The 18,605-nt window shown below is 48.0% G+C and overlaps 2 protein-coding genes across 20 annotated transcripts in view; one reads left to right on the plus strand and one right to left on the minus strand.

Moving 5' to 3' along the window:
* Window positions 1-1,897, plus strand: part of BTBD10 (BTB domain containing 10) — a 76,457-nt gene extending 74,560 nt beyond the window's left edge. For 9 of the 10 annotated variants that reach the window (XM_045193988.2, XM_045193991.2, XM_045193993.2 and 6 more), the window contains one exon: window positions 762-1,897. In XM_045193988.2, coding sequence (XP_045049923.1) covers window positions 762-1,072 — 311 coding nt within the window. In that variant the 3' untranslated portion in view covers window positions 1,073-1,897. Of the gene's footprint in view, window positions 1-234; window positions 356-761 lie in introns of all 10 variants that reach the window. The other variant, XM_045193995.2, reaches the window with a different exon arrangement.
* A 771-nt stretch (window positions 1,898-2,668) lies between these two features.
* The window catches only part of BMAL1 (basic helix-loop-helix ARNT like 1), a 102,456-nt gene continuing 86,519 nt past the window's right edge, over window positions 2,669-18,605 (minus strand). For 7 of the 10 annotated variants that reach the window (XM_053923803.1, XM_053923802.1, XM_053923798.1 and 4 more), the window contains 9 exons: window positions 16,997-17,146; window positions 14,679-14,925; window positions 13,456-13,562; window positions 11,747-11,897; window positions 10,797-10,885; window positions 9,210-9,318; window positions 8,677-8,770; window positions 4,060-4,162; window positions 2,669-3,339 (listed from right to left, as the gene is read on the minus strand). In XM_053923803.1, the coding sequence (XP_053779778.1) occupies window positions 3,179-3,339; window positions 4,060-4,162; window positions 8,677-8,770; window positions 9,210-9,318; window positions 10,797-10,885; window positions 11,747-11,897; window positions 13,456-13,562; window positions 14,679-14,925; window positions 16,997-17,146 (1,211 nt within the window). In that variant the 3' untranslated portion in view covers window positions 2,669-3,178. The remainder of the gene's footprint in view (window positions 3,340-4,059; window positions 4,163-8,676; window positions 8,771-9,209; window positions 9,319-10,796; window positions 10,886-11,746; window positions 11,898-13,455; window positions 13,563-14,678; window positions 14,926-16,996; window positions 17,147-18,605) is intronic. The other 3 variants (XM_053923799.1, XM_053923801.1, XM_053923797.1) reach the window with 1 other exon arrangement.

The following is an 18,605-nucleotide window of genomic DNA, read 5'->3' on the forward strand; positions in this document are numbered from 1 at the left end:
TAAGGAGATTATGTCTTTGGCAATTGCCTTACCTGGTTAACTGACTGAAAATTTTCCAAAACTAGGATTATTCTGACTTGCTACTTCTCAGTGATTATGAACCAAGAGAAGGAAGGCATAATTAATTAGAAAAGCTGCTTTGGAATTGCCCATCTGGATGAACTGCTTGGTTGTTGGGAGTAGTACCCATTAAAATGATACATGAGGGTTAAAATACTGCCTTTGCTTCCCTAGGTGCGGCCGTACCTAGAACCAGTGAAGCTGGAGAGCCCTACACCTCTTTGTCATTTACCCAGAATGGGAAAGAACAACAGAGCAATATGAAAATGAAATTTAGGTGTAAGGAAATTAGAAGGCAAGTGCAGCAGTAAATTGCACATCTCGAGGCCAGCTAATCCTGTGAAGGGAGGGCAGAGCTCAGGGATATTAAGGATACAGCTGGAGCCCCAGATGCACTAGATTACATACCATTTTATTTGAGACCCACCCTTTCCATGCCCACAAAGAATGTGTTTCTGGTGATTGGTGTATTGAGTAGCTGAGAGGATGGTAGATGGTTTGTGAATTACATCAGTAGGATTTCAGTTTCTGGCTGTTGAACTGATGACTAAAGGGTTGGATATTGGTTTCCTTTCTTTTTTTAATTTGTTCAGGAGCTACAACAGAAAAGCCCTCTTCAGGGTAAACTGGATGAGAAGTTTTGGAGGGCCATGTGTGTGCGAGTGTGTGTCCTCTGTTTTTAAAGTCTTTCTCTCCTCTAGGTTATCCTACCTATAAAGAAAAAATAAAGAAAAGGCCTGGGGGCCGCCCAGAAGTGATTTACAACTACGTCCAAAGACCGTTTATTCGAATGTCCTGGGAGAAGGAAGAAGGAAAGAGCCGGCACGTAGACTTTCAGTGTGTAAAGAGTAAATCTATCACCAACCTTGCAGCGGCTGCCGCAGACATTCCCCAGGACCAGCTGGTGGTCATGCACCCAACTCCACAAGTGGACGAGCTGGATATTCTCCCCATCCATCCCCCTTCCAGCAACAATGACCTCGATCCTGACGCACAGAATCCGATGCTGTGATGCCGATATTCCTCAAAACCATAGCATGCTACTCTTCACAGTGACGTGGCACTCTCCTCATTCTGCACTGCAAGGCCACTGTCTTCATCGTGAGATGCACATAACAATGTTTAGGATATTGCAGTGTAGCCTTTTTTAAAGACCAAAGGTAGCTGAATGGTTTTTTAAATGAGTACAACTCTAGCATCCTGAGGTTCCAGTTATATAAATGTATTTGTTTACCAGTGGGTTTGTGAAATTGGTTCTTTGTATGGGGGAACAGTCCTTTTTCACCCATTTAGATCTTTTCAGAAGTGGTGGAAATTGGCCACTGGGGTACTTTCAGTCTAGAGTGATATTTGTCATACCCCAGATAAAATGCAGAATATTACATAGTTGCACTTTATAAATGGTGGTTAAATGGAATTGTTCAAGCCATTTTTATAGTTGTGATGCACAATGTAACTTAAATAAGTGCTTCTATCAAAGTATTCCTTCAGTAAAATGTGTATAGTTTACTGCCCGTGATGAGCAAAAAATGAGTATTTACCATTGGGCGTATTTGAATGATGAGAATGAGATTCAATGCCCACATCACAGTTCAGTTATCTCCAGTGCCGTTTCGCCCTTTTAGCGTGAGTCACATGCAGGCAATGTGAACATCATGGGTGGTTTGTTATCCAGTCTGCCTTACCCTTAACCTGTTCACAGATATTTATTTACTAATGGTTTTTTTTTCCCTAAGAGTTATGAGATAGGAAAATGAAGTGTTTGCTCTTCATTTACTAAATGATTGTAAACTTGTTTTTCATCAAAATAAAAATTCCATTGTTTTCACGTTTCTGATCAACTTCATAACCTTGCCCATTTTTAGTCTCATAGTTAGCAGACTCCCTGTCTTAGTGTCAGTATAACCAGAAAACAAATAGTAGCTCCTGGAACTCCAATTTGGCATTTGTGTGTTGAGGCACTTATTTTACCTACTGCTCATAAAATGCTATAACCAAAACAATGTTAGATCTGAAAGAGAACATTTTCTAGTTCAGCCTGATACGAAGGGTGGAATACCTTATTGTACAGTAACCTTAAGTTTCAGAGCTGATTTCTGACACTAGTTTGGTATCTTTTTCCATTATATTGTGCTGCTCTGCTTAGCATATTACTCGTAAGAATGCTGCTTTTCAAAAAAAAAAAAAAAAATACTCTGTGACCCAATTCAAGAAGGAGTCAGAAGCATTAGGTTCTTTTGGTCTGGGGTCACAAAATGTTGGAGGCCGTATAGTTGTGAGTACTAGGAGAGAGGAGCTGTAGTAGAGAAGCTAATTTGTTACATCTAATCTTGAATTTGTAATTTAAGAGGATTTGAATTTTGTGTTTAAGCAGTGACATCTTTCTCTCACATAAATAAAAATTGCAAAAATTTGGAGATTAACTATTTTAACAAAATGGCCAAGCTTTTAACACAGGGAAGCAATATCAATCCCAGAATAGTTACGAAGGCCAGAAAGATATAAATGTTATTGGCATGGATCGTCCTTAAAACCCACTGTAGAAAATTGATGATTCCGCCCTGGAGCATGTAGCATTTTTTTCTAATTATTGGAAACTTGGACAATATTTATAGAACAAGGGAAACATTTATTAAAAATATTTAACTGTCTAATACATTATACTTTAACCCATATTTATAGTAAAGGATTCTTACAAGGAAGAATAAACAGCTTTATGATACAATTAGTATAAGAAATATCCACATGGGGACTTCTTTGTAGTGTAAAAACACCATACATCTGAAATGACCATTTGCATATAAAAGCTACCAATGATGCTTCTGTGCACAATGATTAAAAAAATTTAACACAAACAGAATCCAAAATATACAATTAATGCAAGCTATCCACAGCTAGCCCAATAATCAATGATGAGGAAACACTGGAGCAGGCTTAGTTCCACTTTGTCTGAAGTTACACATAGTAAGATCGACTTGTATCAATGGCTCTGAGATGGCTTTTATGAAGACAGTACATAAAAGCTGTTCTCTCCTTACCCAGTAAGCTTCACAGACTGTAAAACTCCACCAGTAATGCACTTTGATACTGTAGCTGTTGCTAAAGCAACATGTAGTGTTTACAGCGGCCATGGCAAGTCGCTAAAGTCAACAGGGCCACCCAACCCAGCATCTGCTTCCAAGAGGCTCATTATGACGGCCATCGCTGCTTCGTCATTACTGGGACTGCTTGAGCCTTGATCGTTGTCTATCATGTCTATGCCTATGTGCGGGTTCTCACCTGTGAGAGGAGGTGAAGACTGGTGAGCAATGATACCACAGTGTGTTCACCTTAGTAAGCACCCCCTAAGCACACTTTTACTGAGACGGTTACACTTAACACAGTAGGGTGAGAGGCGCTACTTTGGGGGCTACGTTGCCTATATATTTTTTTTAACTGGGGTTTTCAGAGGGAAAAACCAACATTTTAGAAACATAGTGCTTAAAATGCAAAAAGATTAAAAGCATTCCAGTCGACCTTGTTTTAATATTCTGATGTAGCCAATTAAATACAAGAATGGAATTACAGAAGAAACAGGGAAGTGGAGATTAGGAAAAAAGGAGATCTAGAAAGATAAAGAAGGCGGGATGGGAGAAGCACACTCTTCCTTGCTAAGTGATGCCATATAAAATGCTTATTGATCACCCTTCTAGGCTTTTTCGCTAAGCCTCGTGACTTTTGCACTGAAGAGATTTTGTCCTAACATGGAGGGAGAAAGCCTGCGGCCAGGCTGCTGTAGTCTCCTGAGTCCCCAGGATAAACCTGGGCACTGCATCAGAACTCAGCCATTAAACTCAGCTCTGAAATAAAGATTTAAACAAATTTTAAACTTACTTTGTTCTTATCAAATCATCTAGAACTAGATTGTTTGGTACATTTACATTCACGTTATTAAAACCCACTTCGTGCCAGACGTGTTGCAAGCTCGTTGTGATGGAAATCAGTAAGAATGCCACTTACCAAGAATAGAAGAACTGTCAGAGTATGGATAACCTGGGTTCTCCTGAGCCTGCCCCGGTAGCAGGCCAATGGAAGGAATGTCTGGAGTCCCTCCATTCAAAATCTACAAACAACAGCAAAGTTCTCGCGTTACCAGCAGTTTCAGTTGGTACCATACACTCACCAAGAAAATGAATCATGTTGAAAAGAGGAAAGTGGGAGAAAACTTCAAATGGCTTCAGTTTCCTATTGGATTGTTTTAAACAAGACACTGTTAACAGTCATGGTAAGACGTAAACCTCTTCCCCAAAACTATTCTTTTCTCTTCATTTGGCTCAGCCCACATGGGCAATTTAAAGGCTGAATTAAATCCCTACAGCATTCAGTTACCTTGGATTATGCTGCTCACATGTCTCTCTAAGGCCAATGACTAAACCTCAGTGAGCCCTACTGGGCAGTTCCCCTTGAAGGGAGTAAAACTTATTACAGTAACATGTTGTTGAAGAAATAAGGGCTTGTTAACACACCGTGAAGAGAATCGGCTCTGAGGAGTTATGAATGAACAAAACACCAGAAGTAAGTAACTCACCACCAGTGAACTACTGGTGTGGACTCTGGTAATCAGTGGTTTATGTTCTTAAAAGAGGCCCTGAGAAGCACTGTTACCACTCCTCAGTAGCAGAATTCTCATTGTGTCTGCCCCTTCCCTGCCAGCTTCCTTCCCCTGGCTGAGTCTCAAAGAACAGCATCTTCGAGTATTTGAAAGTAGGTGAGGAAACTGGGTAGCTCCTTGGATTTCAGGAGAGGCAGTGATTTCACGCCTTGCCAGTAGGTGGCATTACACCTACATCTTGCAGTTCAAATTTTTGGTCTAGAGACCCCTTTACACTCTTTAAATAAAAACTGAAGATTTCAAAGAACTTTTGTTTATGCAGACTATATCAATGTTTAACATATTTAAAGTTAAAACTAATGAATTTTAAAATATAATAAACTTATTACCTGTTAACATGAATAGCATTTTAATGAAAAATAACTTTCCCAAAACAAAAAATTAGTGAAGGTGTCTTGTTTTACATTTTTAAAAATCCAATATCTGCCTTAATAGAATTTGAATTAATAGAATTCTCATATTTGCTTCTCCATTTAGTCTGTTTAGTTATGTTGTTTGATTGTAGTATATGAAGGAAATCTGGCCTCCCACAGATATGTAGCTGGAAGAGGAAGGTGTATTTTAATAACTTTGTCAAATAATTGTGGTATCCTTTTTTGACATCACATCGAAACCCAGTAAGTGGCCCTAGCCAGTGTGGCTCAGTTGGTTGGGCGTCGTCCCAGAAACCAAAAGGTTGCTGGTTCGATTCCCAGTCAGGACTCATGCCTGGTTTGCAGGTTTGGTGCCCAGTCAGGATGTGTATGGGTGGCAGCCAGTTGATGTTTCTCACATCAACATTTCTCTCCCTCTCATTCTCCCTCCCTTCCCCTCTCTAAAAAAAAAAAAAAAAAAAAAAAAAAACCTCAGTAAGTGGAAGTTTCTCAAAAGGTTTGCTGCAGCATGGAATCTGAAACCCTATCAATGAAATTTTTGTATTCATGTTAAAATCCATTAGAATATCCATCTTCAGAAAGATCTTTTACCTTTGCGTGACTTTAAAATACCTTGCATTGGGCACCCTCTCCCTCCTGTGAGCACACCAACACCTTTCCTTCCCTCTCTTCTCCCACAGGCATGCATCTTCTAAACTCTAAGGGACCCCACAAGACTTGCACCTGAGGGGGCAATGGGCTGCGGCCACTTGTCCTGGGATAACCCCCGGAACCTGTCTCCAAGGACCTACCTTCTCTGACTCTCTAGTGAGCTGACCACAGCCCCGCCACGGCTCACCCCTTTCACTCCTTTCACGCGACTTTCCTCAATGAGCCAAGCAGCCCCGCCTGGGCTCTCCTGTTGCTTCTTCCTAAAGCCCTTCCTTGTTTCCCTGCCCCCAGTTTTAATAAACATACTTTCAAAATAAAAATAAAATATCTTGCATTGGTCATTCGGAAAATACTGGTTCAACTGAGTTACTCAGATCTTCCAAAAGTTGGCACATTTCATTGTACAACATCAAAGACATCACCACGATTAACATTATCTAAGTCATCAGAAACATTTTTTAAGTTTTAGAAAGCTGTTGAGCTCAAAGAAGCAAAAGTTTTCTGAAAATTCTAATTTTTGCTTGAAAGCTAGTTTATTATTGGCAACAAGTATTGTCAGTTGTTTTCCTTGAAGTTACAGGTTACTTCGTTCATCTTCAAGAAAATCTGCTGAGCACCGAAGTCGGAACAGCCATAGTTCACAATAGCAAAAGCAGTGTCCTACGAAGACAGCAGTTGGTTCGGCTCACACGTGCACCGTTGCACACGTGCCTTCCCTGGGACAGCTGCCACGTTTCGGTGTGCGGCACGGGCGCTTTATGCACACTTCCCATGTGCACAGTGTTAAGATTTCCTCGAGGGTTTCATACAAGCAGTTCTTTTTGCTACTTCACTGAGGACATTCTGTAACTCGGTGAAGATGCCATTGCTAGCACACGGTTTGGTGTCACCACCCTGATTTTTGCGAAAACACCAGCAGTTTTACCCAACATTGCGTTTGTACCATCGGTTCACATCTCTACACAGTGAGGAAAAATTACTCAGCATTATAATGAAAACAGTTTGGACTTGGCAGAGACCTGAAAGGATCTTGCCCACCCTGCCCCCCAAAAAGGCCACAGTTGGCATTTAAGGAACTGCCGCTTCACCTGGACCTTACTGCCTCCGGACGTCCGGACCCTCCTGGAAACAATGAGGCTCGCTTACCGCCTCCTTGCAGCTTAACTTGCCTGAAACAACTGGCAGGCCAAGTGGGCGTTTCTACGGGCCACACTGGAAGGTGACCGGCAAGGGCTGGGAGCGGTGTGGCTTCGGTGTACTGTTTACTGCTGCTGACATTTTTAACTCTGTCTTGTTTAAGCTGCTCTGACTAAGTCCTGGTGCTGAGGACTCAGAATACATTCAGAATTTCTCCTCTCTGACCCACTCTTACAAGCTCCAAGAAAAGGAGAAAACACTTTTTTTCATGAATGCTTTAACAATACTTGGGGCTCTGTGATGCAGAACGCACTGGTTCATCTCTGGCAGTTACTGGTGTGAAAAGGATCGGAAGTCAAGAGTCCTGAATGTAGTTATGTAGTTTGGAGCCGCAGTTACTGAAATGCTGGGCTAGTCATGTAACACCTGGGAGCCTGGGTTTCGTTACCTAGGAAGCTGTGAGGACGCGGTGAGCATGTGCACTGAAAGTCCCCGGAGTGAACTTAAGCACTGCACTGGGTTGGTAACTGTATAAAAAAACAGAGCAGCGGGATTCTGGGTAATACCGGGAGCTGGGAAGTAGAGGAGGGAAACCGCGGGAGGCAGTGGATCCCACGTGGGGGAAGGACCCGGGGTGTGAGTGGGCCGCAGAGCCGAGAGCACAGCCTGCAGGCCGGGGTGGAGGGGTGTACCTAGCCCGGACTTCGTCTAATCGATGCTGTTTTCCGCATCTTCCCCAAAGGCCAGGCACGTTCACTTACTATCTCAGACAGGAGTTCATGCGCAACCATTCCGGCTGTCCCAATGGGCAGTAGTCCCGTTATAAAGAAAACTGGGGCTTAAAAACAGTACAGGGTCACAGAGCCAGCATAAGGCAAAACCCGAGCCTGTCTCACTTTGTGCTTTTACCCATTAATTTACTGACTTTGAAACAGTAGTTTTGGGGGTAGGAAGCAAAACTTCATTTCAAACAGAAGCTTTTCTGGAAGCTTCATCTATAACAGAAGTAAAGCCCTGGTGGAAGGTGCCGGAGTCCTGTCCTCCACTCTTGGCCCCCGCTGGCCCCGCCTCCCCCCCCCCCCCCCCCCCCCCCGCCCCGGCAGGACCACAGCTCCTGCTCCCTGAGCCTCTGGGGGGCCCGTTTGTGAAAACCCATGTCCCGCTTTTGCTCCAGTCTGTGCTCCAGGAGTCCCACCTGTGTAAACTACTAATGCTCTCTCTGTATGTGTTTCGGAAGACAGGAGGAGGAAGACGTTATGTGTGAAGGTGCTGGCCCTTGGGTCATCCTGACCCGTATTAACATCAGGCACTGTAAACAGAGTCACGATGTAGTTAGCAGGGCCTAGACTTGTCAGCTCTCTGGCAAAGATGAAACACACGGGCCATTTCGAAGCCTATTTACAGTGCAGCCTTCTAGCCAGCTCTTCGCGAGGGCCGATGACTGACGAGTCACACACACCCGTGCGTCGTATCACAGGAAACCCAGGTGGCCGGTCCCCAAGCACCCTGCGACTGCAAAAGCTTGGCTTGCTTTCCAAAGCCCTGCTGGTGGTGTCACTGTGTCCGGTCCCTGCACTAGACACTGACGGGATTCTCTCCCCAGGAAACTCCTGGCAGAGCACTGGACAGTCTTCTACGCATGGTCCTCACCAGCCCTTCCCTCGTGGGAGGTCTTCAAGGAGGGAAAAAGCGTTTCAGCAACCACAATTGCAACTACATCCTCTCTCCCCAACATTTCAGAACTTGGGCAAGAGGCTCTCTAGATTAAGAAAGTCTCGCTCTAAGAGTCATCAGCAGGCTTACCTTCTTGCCTCCTGGAGAAGAGGCATCAGGGGGCGGTGTGCTTGTGATGTTCAGCGGGCTGGAGCCACAGCTGGAAGGCGATGACCCCCTTATCCTGTTGGAGAAAAGGGGAGTCAGTTACGCCGCCTTGCTTTTCTCCCAGTGGAGTGTGTGTGTTTTGTTGAGGGGCAGGGGTAAGAAGAAGGGTGACGATCTAGAACGGGATTGGGCAAGCCTTTTCTGTAAAGAAGACAGTAACTACTTCAGGCTTCAGGCACTGTTGACACTTTGGACCAGCATGTGTTTTGTTGGGGGCAGGGGGTGGGAGGTGGTCCTGTGTATGACAGGACACAACTACACACATCCAACTATGCAAGCTGTTTAGAAAGCAGCAGCCTGGCCTCTATACAGGGACATGCAGTAGCAACCTCCCACCCAACTGCGACAACCGAAAATGTCCCCAGACATTACAAAACGTTCCCGGGGGTGGGGGTACAGAAAGCCCTGGGTTAAGAACCGCCGGTTTAAGGGAGCAGCTAGAAGACGTTACTTGCCTGTGGATTTCCATGATTTCCTCAGCAATCATTCGACCTATTTTTCCTGCCCCAGCCCTGGTTCCCCCTGGAATCCCTGGAACAGTGGGCTGGGCCCTCTTAGGACCACCTACAACAAAGGAATCTGAGTGTGAGAAGGGGAAAACTGAGGAAGAAATGCTTCTGTGTGTGAGGTTAAAATCAGATTGCCCCATGATCCACGGGAAGTTCAACCTCAGGGTTGTGCCTTGAGGGACACGAGAGCCACAGCTTGACGGGAGAAGGCTCGAGTTTCCTTCCAGGTTCAGAGGCCCAAGCGGCGATGCGAAGAATCTAAGCTGCCTCCTGGGATCGACACACACTTACTGAATCCCTCTGGGCTGTACAGAGGTGAGTCGCCTCCCTGCCCTGGAGGGGCTCACAGTCTAACGGGTGACGAAGATGAAGGAGGCTGCAGCCACGCGGGCTGAGCTTGACGGGTAAGTGCGAGGTACCCAGCTCATCCGGGGCCAGGTGCAGCTTCCTGGGAGGTTTTAACTCTGAGTTGAGAACTGGCGGGGGTGGGGGGTATAAATTAGCTTGGCAGAGAGGCAAGGGGGGAAGCATTCCAGGCACAGCAACCGGTGTGTGCAGGGGTGCTGAGGCAGGGCAGAACTCGGGGGACTCCAGGACATTCCTCACGAGTGACGACGAAGCAGTAGTGGCAGGTCAGGGAGGGCCTCGGAGGCCACTCTAACGGATGTGGACAGTACCCAGAAAGCGGTCGGGGAACCGAAGGACTTTACACAGGAGGGGCGATGACTCAGACTTGATGATGAGAAAGTCCACTGCACGGAGAATTATGATAGTGGAGGGTGGGGGCGGGGCGGGGGGCAGAGAGCGACTAGGGTTGGAAGTTCCTGCCAGTAATCCAGGCAACAGCGCGGAGGGTGAAGTAGCAACAGTGGTGAAGGAGAGGTTTAGGAGACGAAAGAGACAGGGTTTTGTGTTTAGATGTAACGGGAGAGAGGTGGGAGTCACGGTTTCTGGCCTAACCAAGCAGAGGATCAGTTTGGAAGTGCTGAGTTTCTGGAGCCTTTGGGACTCCAGGCGGGTCTCCCCGGGAGGCGGTTGGAGAGAGTGGGTGTAGGAGTCGTTAGTGGAGAGAGGTGGGGGCTGAAGCCATGCGAGCAGAGGTGCCCGAGGAGGGAAGGGCGGTCAAGTGCAGAGAGCGGGTCCCAGGGCCCAGCCCTAGGAAGGCCGGCCAGGCACGGCACACAGCCCACTGCTGACAGACACCCTCCTCCCACCTCAGGAGCCAGAGCCAGTCATCGAAGGGCATTTCGCAGCACAGCCACCGGGCCACACAAAGGGAGGAAAGGCGGGAGGAGCAAGAAGTTTATTTCAGAGCTTCCAGGACCCAAGCAGCCTCGGGAAAGGGAAGGACGAGTTCCTGGTGTTCCAGGCTCAACAAGAGAGTGAGATGACCACGTCCTTCGTGCTTATCCCCTCGAGGCCTCCCTTGTTCCACAGAAAATGGTGGCTAGGGACCCCGAACACTTGGGGGGACGTTCGGGTCACAAGCAGCTCCCCGTGGGCAAGCCCCGGCGCCCGGCAACGCATAGTTACCTTCTCCAGAGGGCAGCATGCTGTCCATGCTGTGGGGGGACGCTGTGAGCTGCGGGAAGCTTGGGTCCCCGCCTTCCAGGACGTTGGCTCTGTGAACACCCCAGCAACAAGGAAACGTGAGTCAGGCCTGCTCAGAGCCGTGCACCTTTCACCTTGGCCAAGGTGTCCGGTGTCCGCTCCGGACCTGGACAGGCCAGAAAATGAAGGGTCTGTCTGAGGGGCTCAAAAGGTCTCCTCGCCATGTCACAGCACAATGGACAGAGTCCTGCTCTTGGCCTCACCACCTGCCTGGGCCTTCCTAGTCCATGTGGGACACAGGCCGGTGGAGGCAGCGCCTGCAGCAGCCCACAGCCACAGCCACGGGGCCGCCTCTCCGGCCCCTCCCTCAGCTCTGACCACGGGGCGGAGAGTGGGGGGAGGTGGGGTGTGGACACCATGGGGAAAGAGATGTGGGCAGCAAGCCCGGCCAAAATGAGGGTCTTTCCTTTCCCTGCTCTTAGCAGGAGGCCACTTTTGAGGTGGCAGCCCAGCTGCCAGTACTCGGGCCCCCAGCCTGGTGGGCATGGATAGCCCCCCACCCTCAGCCAAGGCCAGTACAAGCTGATGCCTGTGTGAGCCTTTCATGGGTGGCCACCCTTCCCTCCACAGAGCACAGTAGGTGCCCGGGGTGCAGGGCGTACAGACTGCACACGCTGGCTGCTTTATCTGGAGGGAAATGTTGCTGTTTCCTGGAGCAAGTCCACAAGCGGGGCCTGCACAGGATGAGCTCTGAAGCTTGTCCTTCATCAGCAGCCCGTTTGGCTTCTGCCAATCCCGAGGCTTCAGGGATATTAGCAAGGTGGCAGCAAAGGATGTGATACTGCTGTTGCCTGTGCTCCCTTTCCCAGGTAAAGAGCCTAGGGCACGTTGTTTGGAAGCGAAGGAGTTTCTGATATAGGAAAAACACTTACAAAACAACGGTGTTGGTTGAGACAATGTATTCTACTTCCTTGGTCCAAGGGTTCATGAAACTGAACCATCGACTCCGCAGTGTGATGAAAGAACCATCTTTGATTTTAAACTTATAGCAGTTAGTTGTAATCTTTTCTCTCGTCTGTAAAACTGAAAATGCAAAAAACCATGAACAACTTTGCTTCCTCAGATCAGAGTACAAACTGACCAAACCCTAATGCATCAGGCTCCGACACCATCGCCCTTCAATAAGCCGCAGGAGCTGGCACTTCGGAGAACAGGTCATTTCTGAGGGGCTGGTTCAGAGCCTTTCGATTCATTTGGGAATCTGTCATCATTTTTCAGAGTGTGTCAACTGAAGACTCCGGGAAGTGACTGGCTGCATTATAGACATCCACGTGAGCACCAGCCAAGGAGCAGGCGCTCTGCAAAGGGGCGGCGCTCTTTTCCCGTCCCAAGGGCAGGACAGCATTTTTAGGGCATCTGAGTCCAGAGAAGTCACTCACCTATTCAAACCTACTCTTTTATGTAACAGACACTAAGGAGCCTCTTTCCTGTGCCAGGCCCTGGAGACAGGAGACAGGATAGGACACCTGGCCTCAGGAGAGGAATGAGAGGCAGCTGTGCAGGGGAGGAGACTGGAGCCTTGAGGGATGAATACAAGTTTGCCAAAGGGAGGGAGGGGACACAAGGCCTGTGAGGAGTGGGGGGCGGGGGGCAGCAGTGAGACAGTCCCTGTGGCTGCAGCACCCAGCCTCTGCAGGTGAGGATGCGTGTGGGCAGCGGTGCTGAGGAGGCAGTCGGGGCCAGGAGGTTAAGGTCTTGAATGCCTATAAAAGGCATTCAGCCTTCAGTGTAAAGGCAGGTAGATTTCCACTGACAATGTGACATTACCAGGGTTAACTATGGAAGATGGAAGATGGGCTGGGGGCAGAAGGGAGCAGGGAGGCCTGTCAGGAGCCTATCACAATCATAAGGTGGGCACGAGGGCCTGAACCAGGACAGTGGAGGTGGCAAAAAGGGTCCCCTTTGGACATTCATATCTGAGGTGAATGAGCTGGTCTGGTGGACGATGAAGTAAGGAAGGGGTCAACATGGGGCTGTGCCACCAATCAAGAGGCACATACAGGTAGCAGCGCAGGATTTTATTTGTTTTTTATTTTTTAAAGAACTTATTTATTTTTAGAGAGAGGAGAAGGGAGGGAGAAAGCACGGGAGAGCAACATCAATGTGTGGTTGCCTCTCGTGCGCCCCCTACTGGGGACCTGGCCTGCAACCCAGTCATGTGCCCTGACTGGGAATTGAACTGGTGACCCTTTGGTTTGCAGGTCGGCACCCAATCCACTGAGCCACACCAGCCAGGGCAGCAGTGCGGGACTTTATGAAAAAGAGAATTAGAACTGTTTGGGCCATACTAAAACTTTACGGGGTCCAGATCAATCCTCTGGATCAGAGATGCCTTCCAGAAATTAACCTGGCGTGCGTACTGAAAACTGCTGGGCAGTGAGGGGGCGGTTATCTGTAAAGGGATGAACACAGGCTGGGAGCCTCAGCTTCCTCTCCTCACAGATATTTTGGCCTTGGCTGAGACTCATGGGCTGGCTGACTCCCACACCACGGGGGGCAGGTATCTCTGGGAGGGCGTGTGGACTAGTCTAGAAGCAGGGGGACATTTTAAATTTACGATCCTTTGTACAGCCAAGCTTACCTTGCCTATGACATTCTGCAAGGTGTCCTATGTCATCTTGGTGAAAATATTCATAACATGATGTGCCTAGAAGTTCTTGTGGTAAATATGCCAAAATAGCTGTTGCCCTAGAAAGAAATATTAAAAGAAAAAAAAAAAGGCTACTCAGATCATAGCATCTCTGCAATGGGTGACCCCTGCTATCGCCAATGAGAACAAGGTCAAGGCTGGGTGGCTATTCAGAGGGCTTACTATGTGGAGATTTTATTTATTTATTTAATTCATGTAACTGAATGACACCGAGGTTACAAAAACGGAAGGAAAGGAAGCAAAGAAGCCTTTCAAAGGGGCTGTTATAACAAGAAATCAAATTTTAGGAGGTTAAGAAATGGTAACTATATTAGTGACATAAAAATGTGGCCGGAACCCAAGCCCCAGGGCAGAATTTCTCCATGTTACCGCCTGCTTTTATTAGGAGAACCAAACACCAGAAGCTCCAGCAGCAGGAGCCACAAGGGCCTTGGAAAACGGCCGTCTCCTTTTCCAGCATTCAGTGACTTTTGAGTAGCCAGAAAAATTATTAGCCTGTGAATATTCTTAAAGAGCAGCAGAGAGCAGTGGGAAGCCTGGGATCTCTGGGTCTACTGCCAGTCAGTGTGAATCCTGCAGGAAGCCAGCCTTCAGGCGGGGCCTCGGTTCCTCAGCCGTGAGAGATGAGACGGGACCAGACCAGAGCTGTCCAGCAGGACTCTCTGTGATGACGGCAATGTCCTGTATCTGTGCCATTAGCTTCACGTGGCTACTGAGTACTTGAACTGTGGCTGGTGAGCCTGAGGAACTTAATTTTTCATTTTATTTAATTTTAATTGATTAGATTAAAAGTTGAATAGCCCTATGAGATTACCGATTGCCTCAGGACCACACACCCTTCCCAGGGCCTGGGGTCCAGAGCCCAGTCAGGAGTGGTCCTTGAACAGGCCATGTGTGCTGTGCCCACTATTCCTCTACTGGCCATGACACCACACCACCCTACTAAGTGCATGTGGTGTTCTACACGACAAGGAATGACAGAAAATCTCTGTTTATGATGATATTCTCATGGGCCTCATTTTTTAGCAGAGATCCCCACCACTTCCTTCTCTGTGTTTATTCTCAGGAAAGACAGCGGATTGCCCAGTTGGCTCTGCTTTACTTGGGGTTGAGACTCTTCCATTATTGCTCAAGAGTAATGTGCTGACGCTCACCTCTGGTCTACAAAGACGAACTTCCCATCTATGGCGTGCCGAGAAACATATTCCATAGATTTCACCCTGATCTCCCCGTTCACCGGCTGTGGAACCACGTGAGAATGCAGCCGTCCTATTGCAACGAGGCAGCTGAGATTACACCCCTCATTGTCTGGTTCATTGTCTTCATCCAGCCCCATCTTTGTGGGTGGCCAGCTTTTCAAATAGCCTGTGCTGTGGATTGTGCAGAAGCTTTTTCGATCTGCTAGAAAGCAAAGCCCGTGGTTAGTGTCAGTGTGGCTTTGGGGTAAGGAGGCATGGGCAGCCTACGGTGGGTGGGAATGTCGGGAGGGAGTCAAATAATTAAAAACAGGGCCTTACTCTCCAAAAGTGAGCATCCAATGAGAATGGAAGACTGAAAAATAACTACCATCCAGTGTCATATATGCTTAGTAGAGCTGGCTAAACCACAGGAGAAGTGTCTACGTCCACTTGGGGAAAGGAAGGTGGCCCAGAACAACAAAGTGGGATGTAGAGAAAGAAGGACGAACACTGGTTATGGGACCAGGATGTGCAAAGGCTGATGATGTACAAAGGCACAGAAGTGTATCCTGTACAAGGAACAGCAGAGAGTTCCGAGTGGTTGAAGTGGAAAGGGGTGGGGGTGGGGGCTGGGGGTAGAGTTGGAAAGGCAGGTTGGGGGCAAACTGTAGGGGCCTTGGATTCTTTGCTAACAATTGTGTTAGTCTTTTCTGATAGGAAATGGAGAGCTTCCAAAAATCTGAGTGGGGAAATAGCAAAATCAAACCAGGGTTTGGATGCTCTAGAAGCAGAGGGACAGGTAAAGTGGAAGAGAGGAAAAACCAGAAGAATGATCACACAGCCAGGGACCGCGAGGCCTGTGCTCTGGCCGTGCTAGGAGGTGGCGGCAGGCGAGGACACGGGAGAGCATCTGAGAATTCCTGGGAGTTGGTGTGAATATACAAGAATCTGGCATGAAGGAAAGCAAATGAGGACAACTCCAAATTTTTTGAAATGGTTGCTTGAATAGGTTGCTGACTCAGGGAAGAGAGTTATGTGTCAGAGAGGAAGAGAAGGTTTCACTTTGGGACGCTAAGTGTGGAGTGCCTTCGGGCTTCAACAATAAATCCTCATGGAGGGTTTACAAGCATCAGGCCTGTGCTAATTGTTGGGAACTATGGACAACAAATCGTGTTAAGGATTTAACTTTTCTTTGAGAGCAACAGGAAATATCCTAGGGTCTCGAACAGGGAACTGATAAAAAGATATGCTTTTAAAAAGATCATTCTGGCTACTGTGTGGAGAGATGGCAAACGTGAGGAGCCTACTTTGCAAAGACTGGGGGACAGCTGAGCGTAGCCATGGTCCAATGACAGCGGTAAACATGGAGGTGGATAAACATTTAACTCCTGCAAAAGGAATTCACTGTAGCAGGATTTCATGACTGGGGGTGGAGAGGGAAGTGGGGTGAGGGGTGAAGTAGGGTGGGGATGCCTCGCAGGCTTCTAGTATATACAATTCGATGGATGGCGGATTACATTTTGGTTTATTATGTGTTTCTGCTGCCATTTATTTATATCAAGGAGAAGATCAGGTGGGTACTTTTACATTTACTATGTTTGAGATGCCCTTGAGATATCTAAGTGGGTAGATTTAATAAGCATTTAATTTATGGGTCTGGAGTTCAAAAGAGAAGTCTGGGCTAGAAATATAAACTTGGACATTACTGAAATATAAATAGCATTGAAAGCTAAGGGAGTAGATGGTGCCACCTATGGAGAGAGAGGAGAGAAAAAGAGAAGGCGGCCCAGGACAGAAGAGCAGCCAGCGAAAGGAACCAGGAAGAGAGCCTGGAGCGACCGAGGATGGGAGAGATGAGGAGTATGTGGTTTCGCAGAATTCTAGAGAAGAGGAAGATGGAAGGAAAAATGAAAAGTGACCACTGCATTTAGCATGGAGGTCATTGGTGAATTTAGCAAAAGTAATTTTGATGGATTGGTGGGTTGCTCAGGAGGCAGTTAGAATAGTGGATGGTAGTGTTCTTTCCCAACCAATCACAGACAACTTAAAGAGAGGAAGCCTTCCCACAAATCTCGGTCCTCATGGCAACACATCAGGCTTCCCAACATTCCCTGCTCCCGACTGTCCTACGTTGCCGGTGGGGGAGGGGGGTTGGCAGGGAGCGGGGTCAGGCTGCAGTCCCGGAACCTGCCGCTCTGGCCAGCTGGGGGACACGGACCCACACCCTGCTGAGGGCACCAGTGCAGCAAGCAGCCTCCCTGTAATGGGCTTTTACAGATCTGTGAAATGGTTACCTTTTTTCTTTGAGCAGGTGGAGGGGAAATCCTTGTCTTCAACCTTTACTGAAGGCCTGTTACACTTCATCCTACAGAAGAAAGAACGTCGTGCTCCAGAACATAACCGAGATGGCCCAGGGGTTATATCTGTCTTAACTGGAAGTCCAGCTGCAAATCAATACACAAAATGTGATAAACTGAGGATAGCGTCTGTCGGGTCGGGGAGTGTGACCTTGAAGAAAGCCTTTCCTTTCCTGCCTCACAGTGCTATAACAGTGACATGGGAATAGCATTTCTCCTCGGTCTAGGCCTTAAAAGACGCAGCAGGGAGAGGTGTGTTGCCTGGACATGTTTCCAGATCACGGAGAATGTAGCCACTGGGCGAGTGGCCTGCGGGCCCCAGGGGAGAGGAGGAAATAAGCTCGGGGCTCCTGTGCAGTGGGGTTCCTGTCTGAGAAGGGGAAATGGAAGTGAACCACGAAAAAATTAACAACAACACGAGGTGATGTGTGATTCATGCCAAACAGATGGCAGAACCACCCGTGCTTCCCAGAGGAGGAAGAACTTGGGTTGGGCCTGGAAGGATGGGCAAGATGTAGACACCGAGATGGAGAGGATGAAGTAGAACACCCTTAAACTCTCAGCCAAGGTTCCTGGGCCGCATTCTAGGTCTGTGCCGTCTAGTCCAGGGGCCACTCCCTTCGGGCAGCCGCTGAGCGCCTGAGATGTCGTTATTCTGATTGGAGTGTGCGGTGTGAGCGCACACAGGATTCCAAAGACTCAGTACGAGAAAAAGTAAACGATCTCATTTTGGATTTTTTGGGTTAAATAAAATATAGTACTAAAATTAGTTTTACATTTATTTTTACTGTTTTTAATGTGGCTACCAGAGAGTTTTAAATCGCAAACGTGGCTCCTATTTGCGGTTTGCATTACATTTGCACTGGACTGTGCCGCGTGAAACCAACTGAACTAGCGTCTGCGGAGGACAAGCACTGGCCGAGATCCTGACAGACACACCGTCTGGGGGCGCCCCAATGCCCACCAGACAGCAACCATCCGGGCACAGGCTGTTGCCCAGGGCTCCTCCTGGCCTGCACCCCCTGCGGCCTGCCTCCCACACTGCCACCTCAGGGGTCTTCCCCAGAGTGCCAATCCAGGACTGCCCCACCTGGCTCAGAGCCTTCTCTGTGTCCCCACGGATGAAAAGGTCTCCATAATCCAGCCTCCCCCTCCCCTGCATGTTTTGTTCCAGCAGCACCAAACAGGCCACACGGCGGGTGCCACACTCAGGGGGCCACACCTCCGCTCCCACCCACAGATCATTTCCTCAGCTCTTTTCCTCTCTTCCTCACCCAGCAAACATTAATTCATCTTTTCAACCCACCTCAGCTGTCGCCTACTCAGTGAGGCCTCTCCCCGTGCCCCCGTGAGAATGAATCATTTGTTCTCTATGGCTGCACCTATTATGCAGGGAGCTGTCTGTCTCCTGGTCTCCATGACTACGCGGTAAGGGCTTTAAAGGCAGGGACCAACCATCATTCATCTTTTTCTCCTTAGGTCACTAAACTGTTGCAAGGGCCAGGCCATAAAGGACAAGAGGTACCACGAACTGCATTGTACTTTT

This window comes from Desmodus rotundus, chromosome 5, assembly GCF_022682495.2.
Source record: "Desmodus rotundus isolate HL8 chromosome 5, HLdesRot8A.1, whole genome shotgun sequence".
In the NCBI taxonomy this organism is placed as follows: domain Eukaryota; kingdom Metazoa; phylum Chordata; class Mammalia; order Chiroptera; family Phyllostomidae; genus Desmodus; species Desmodus rotundus.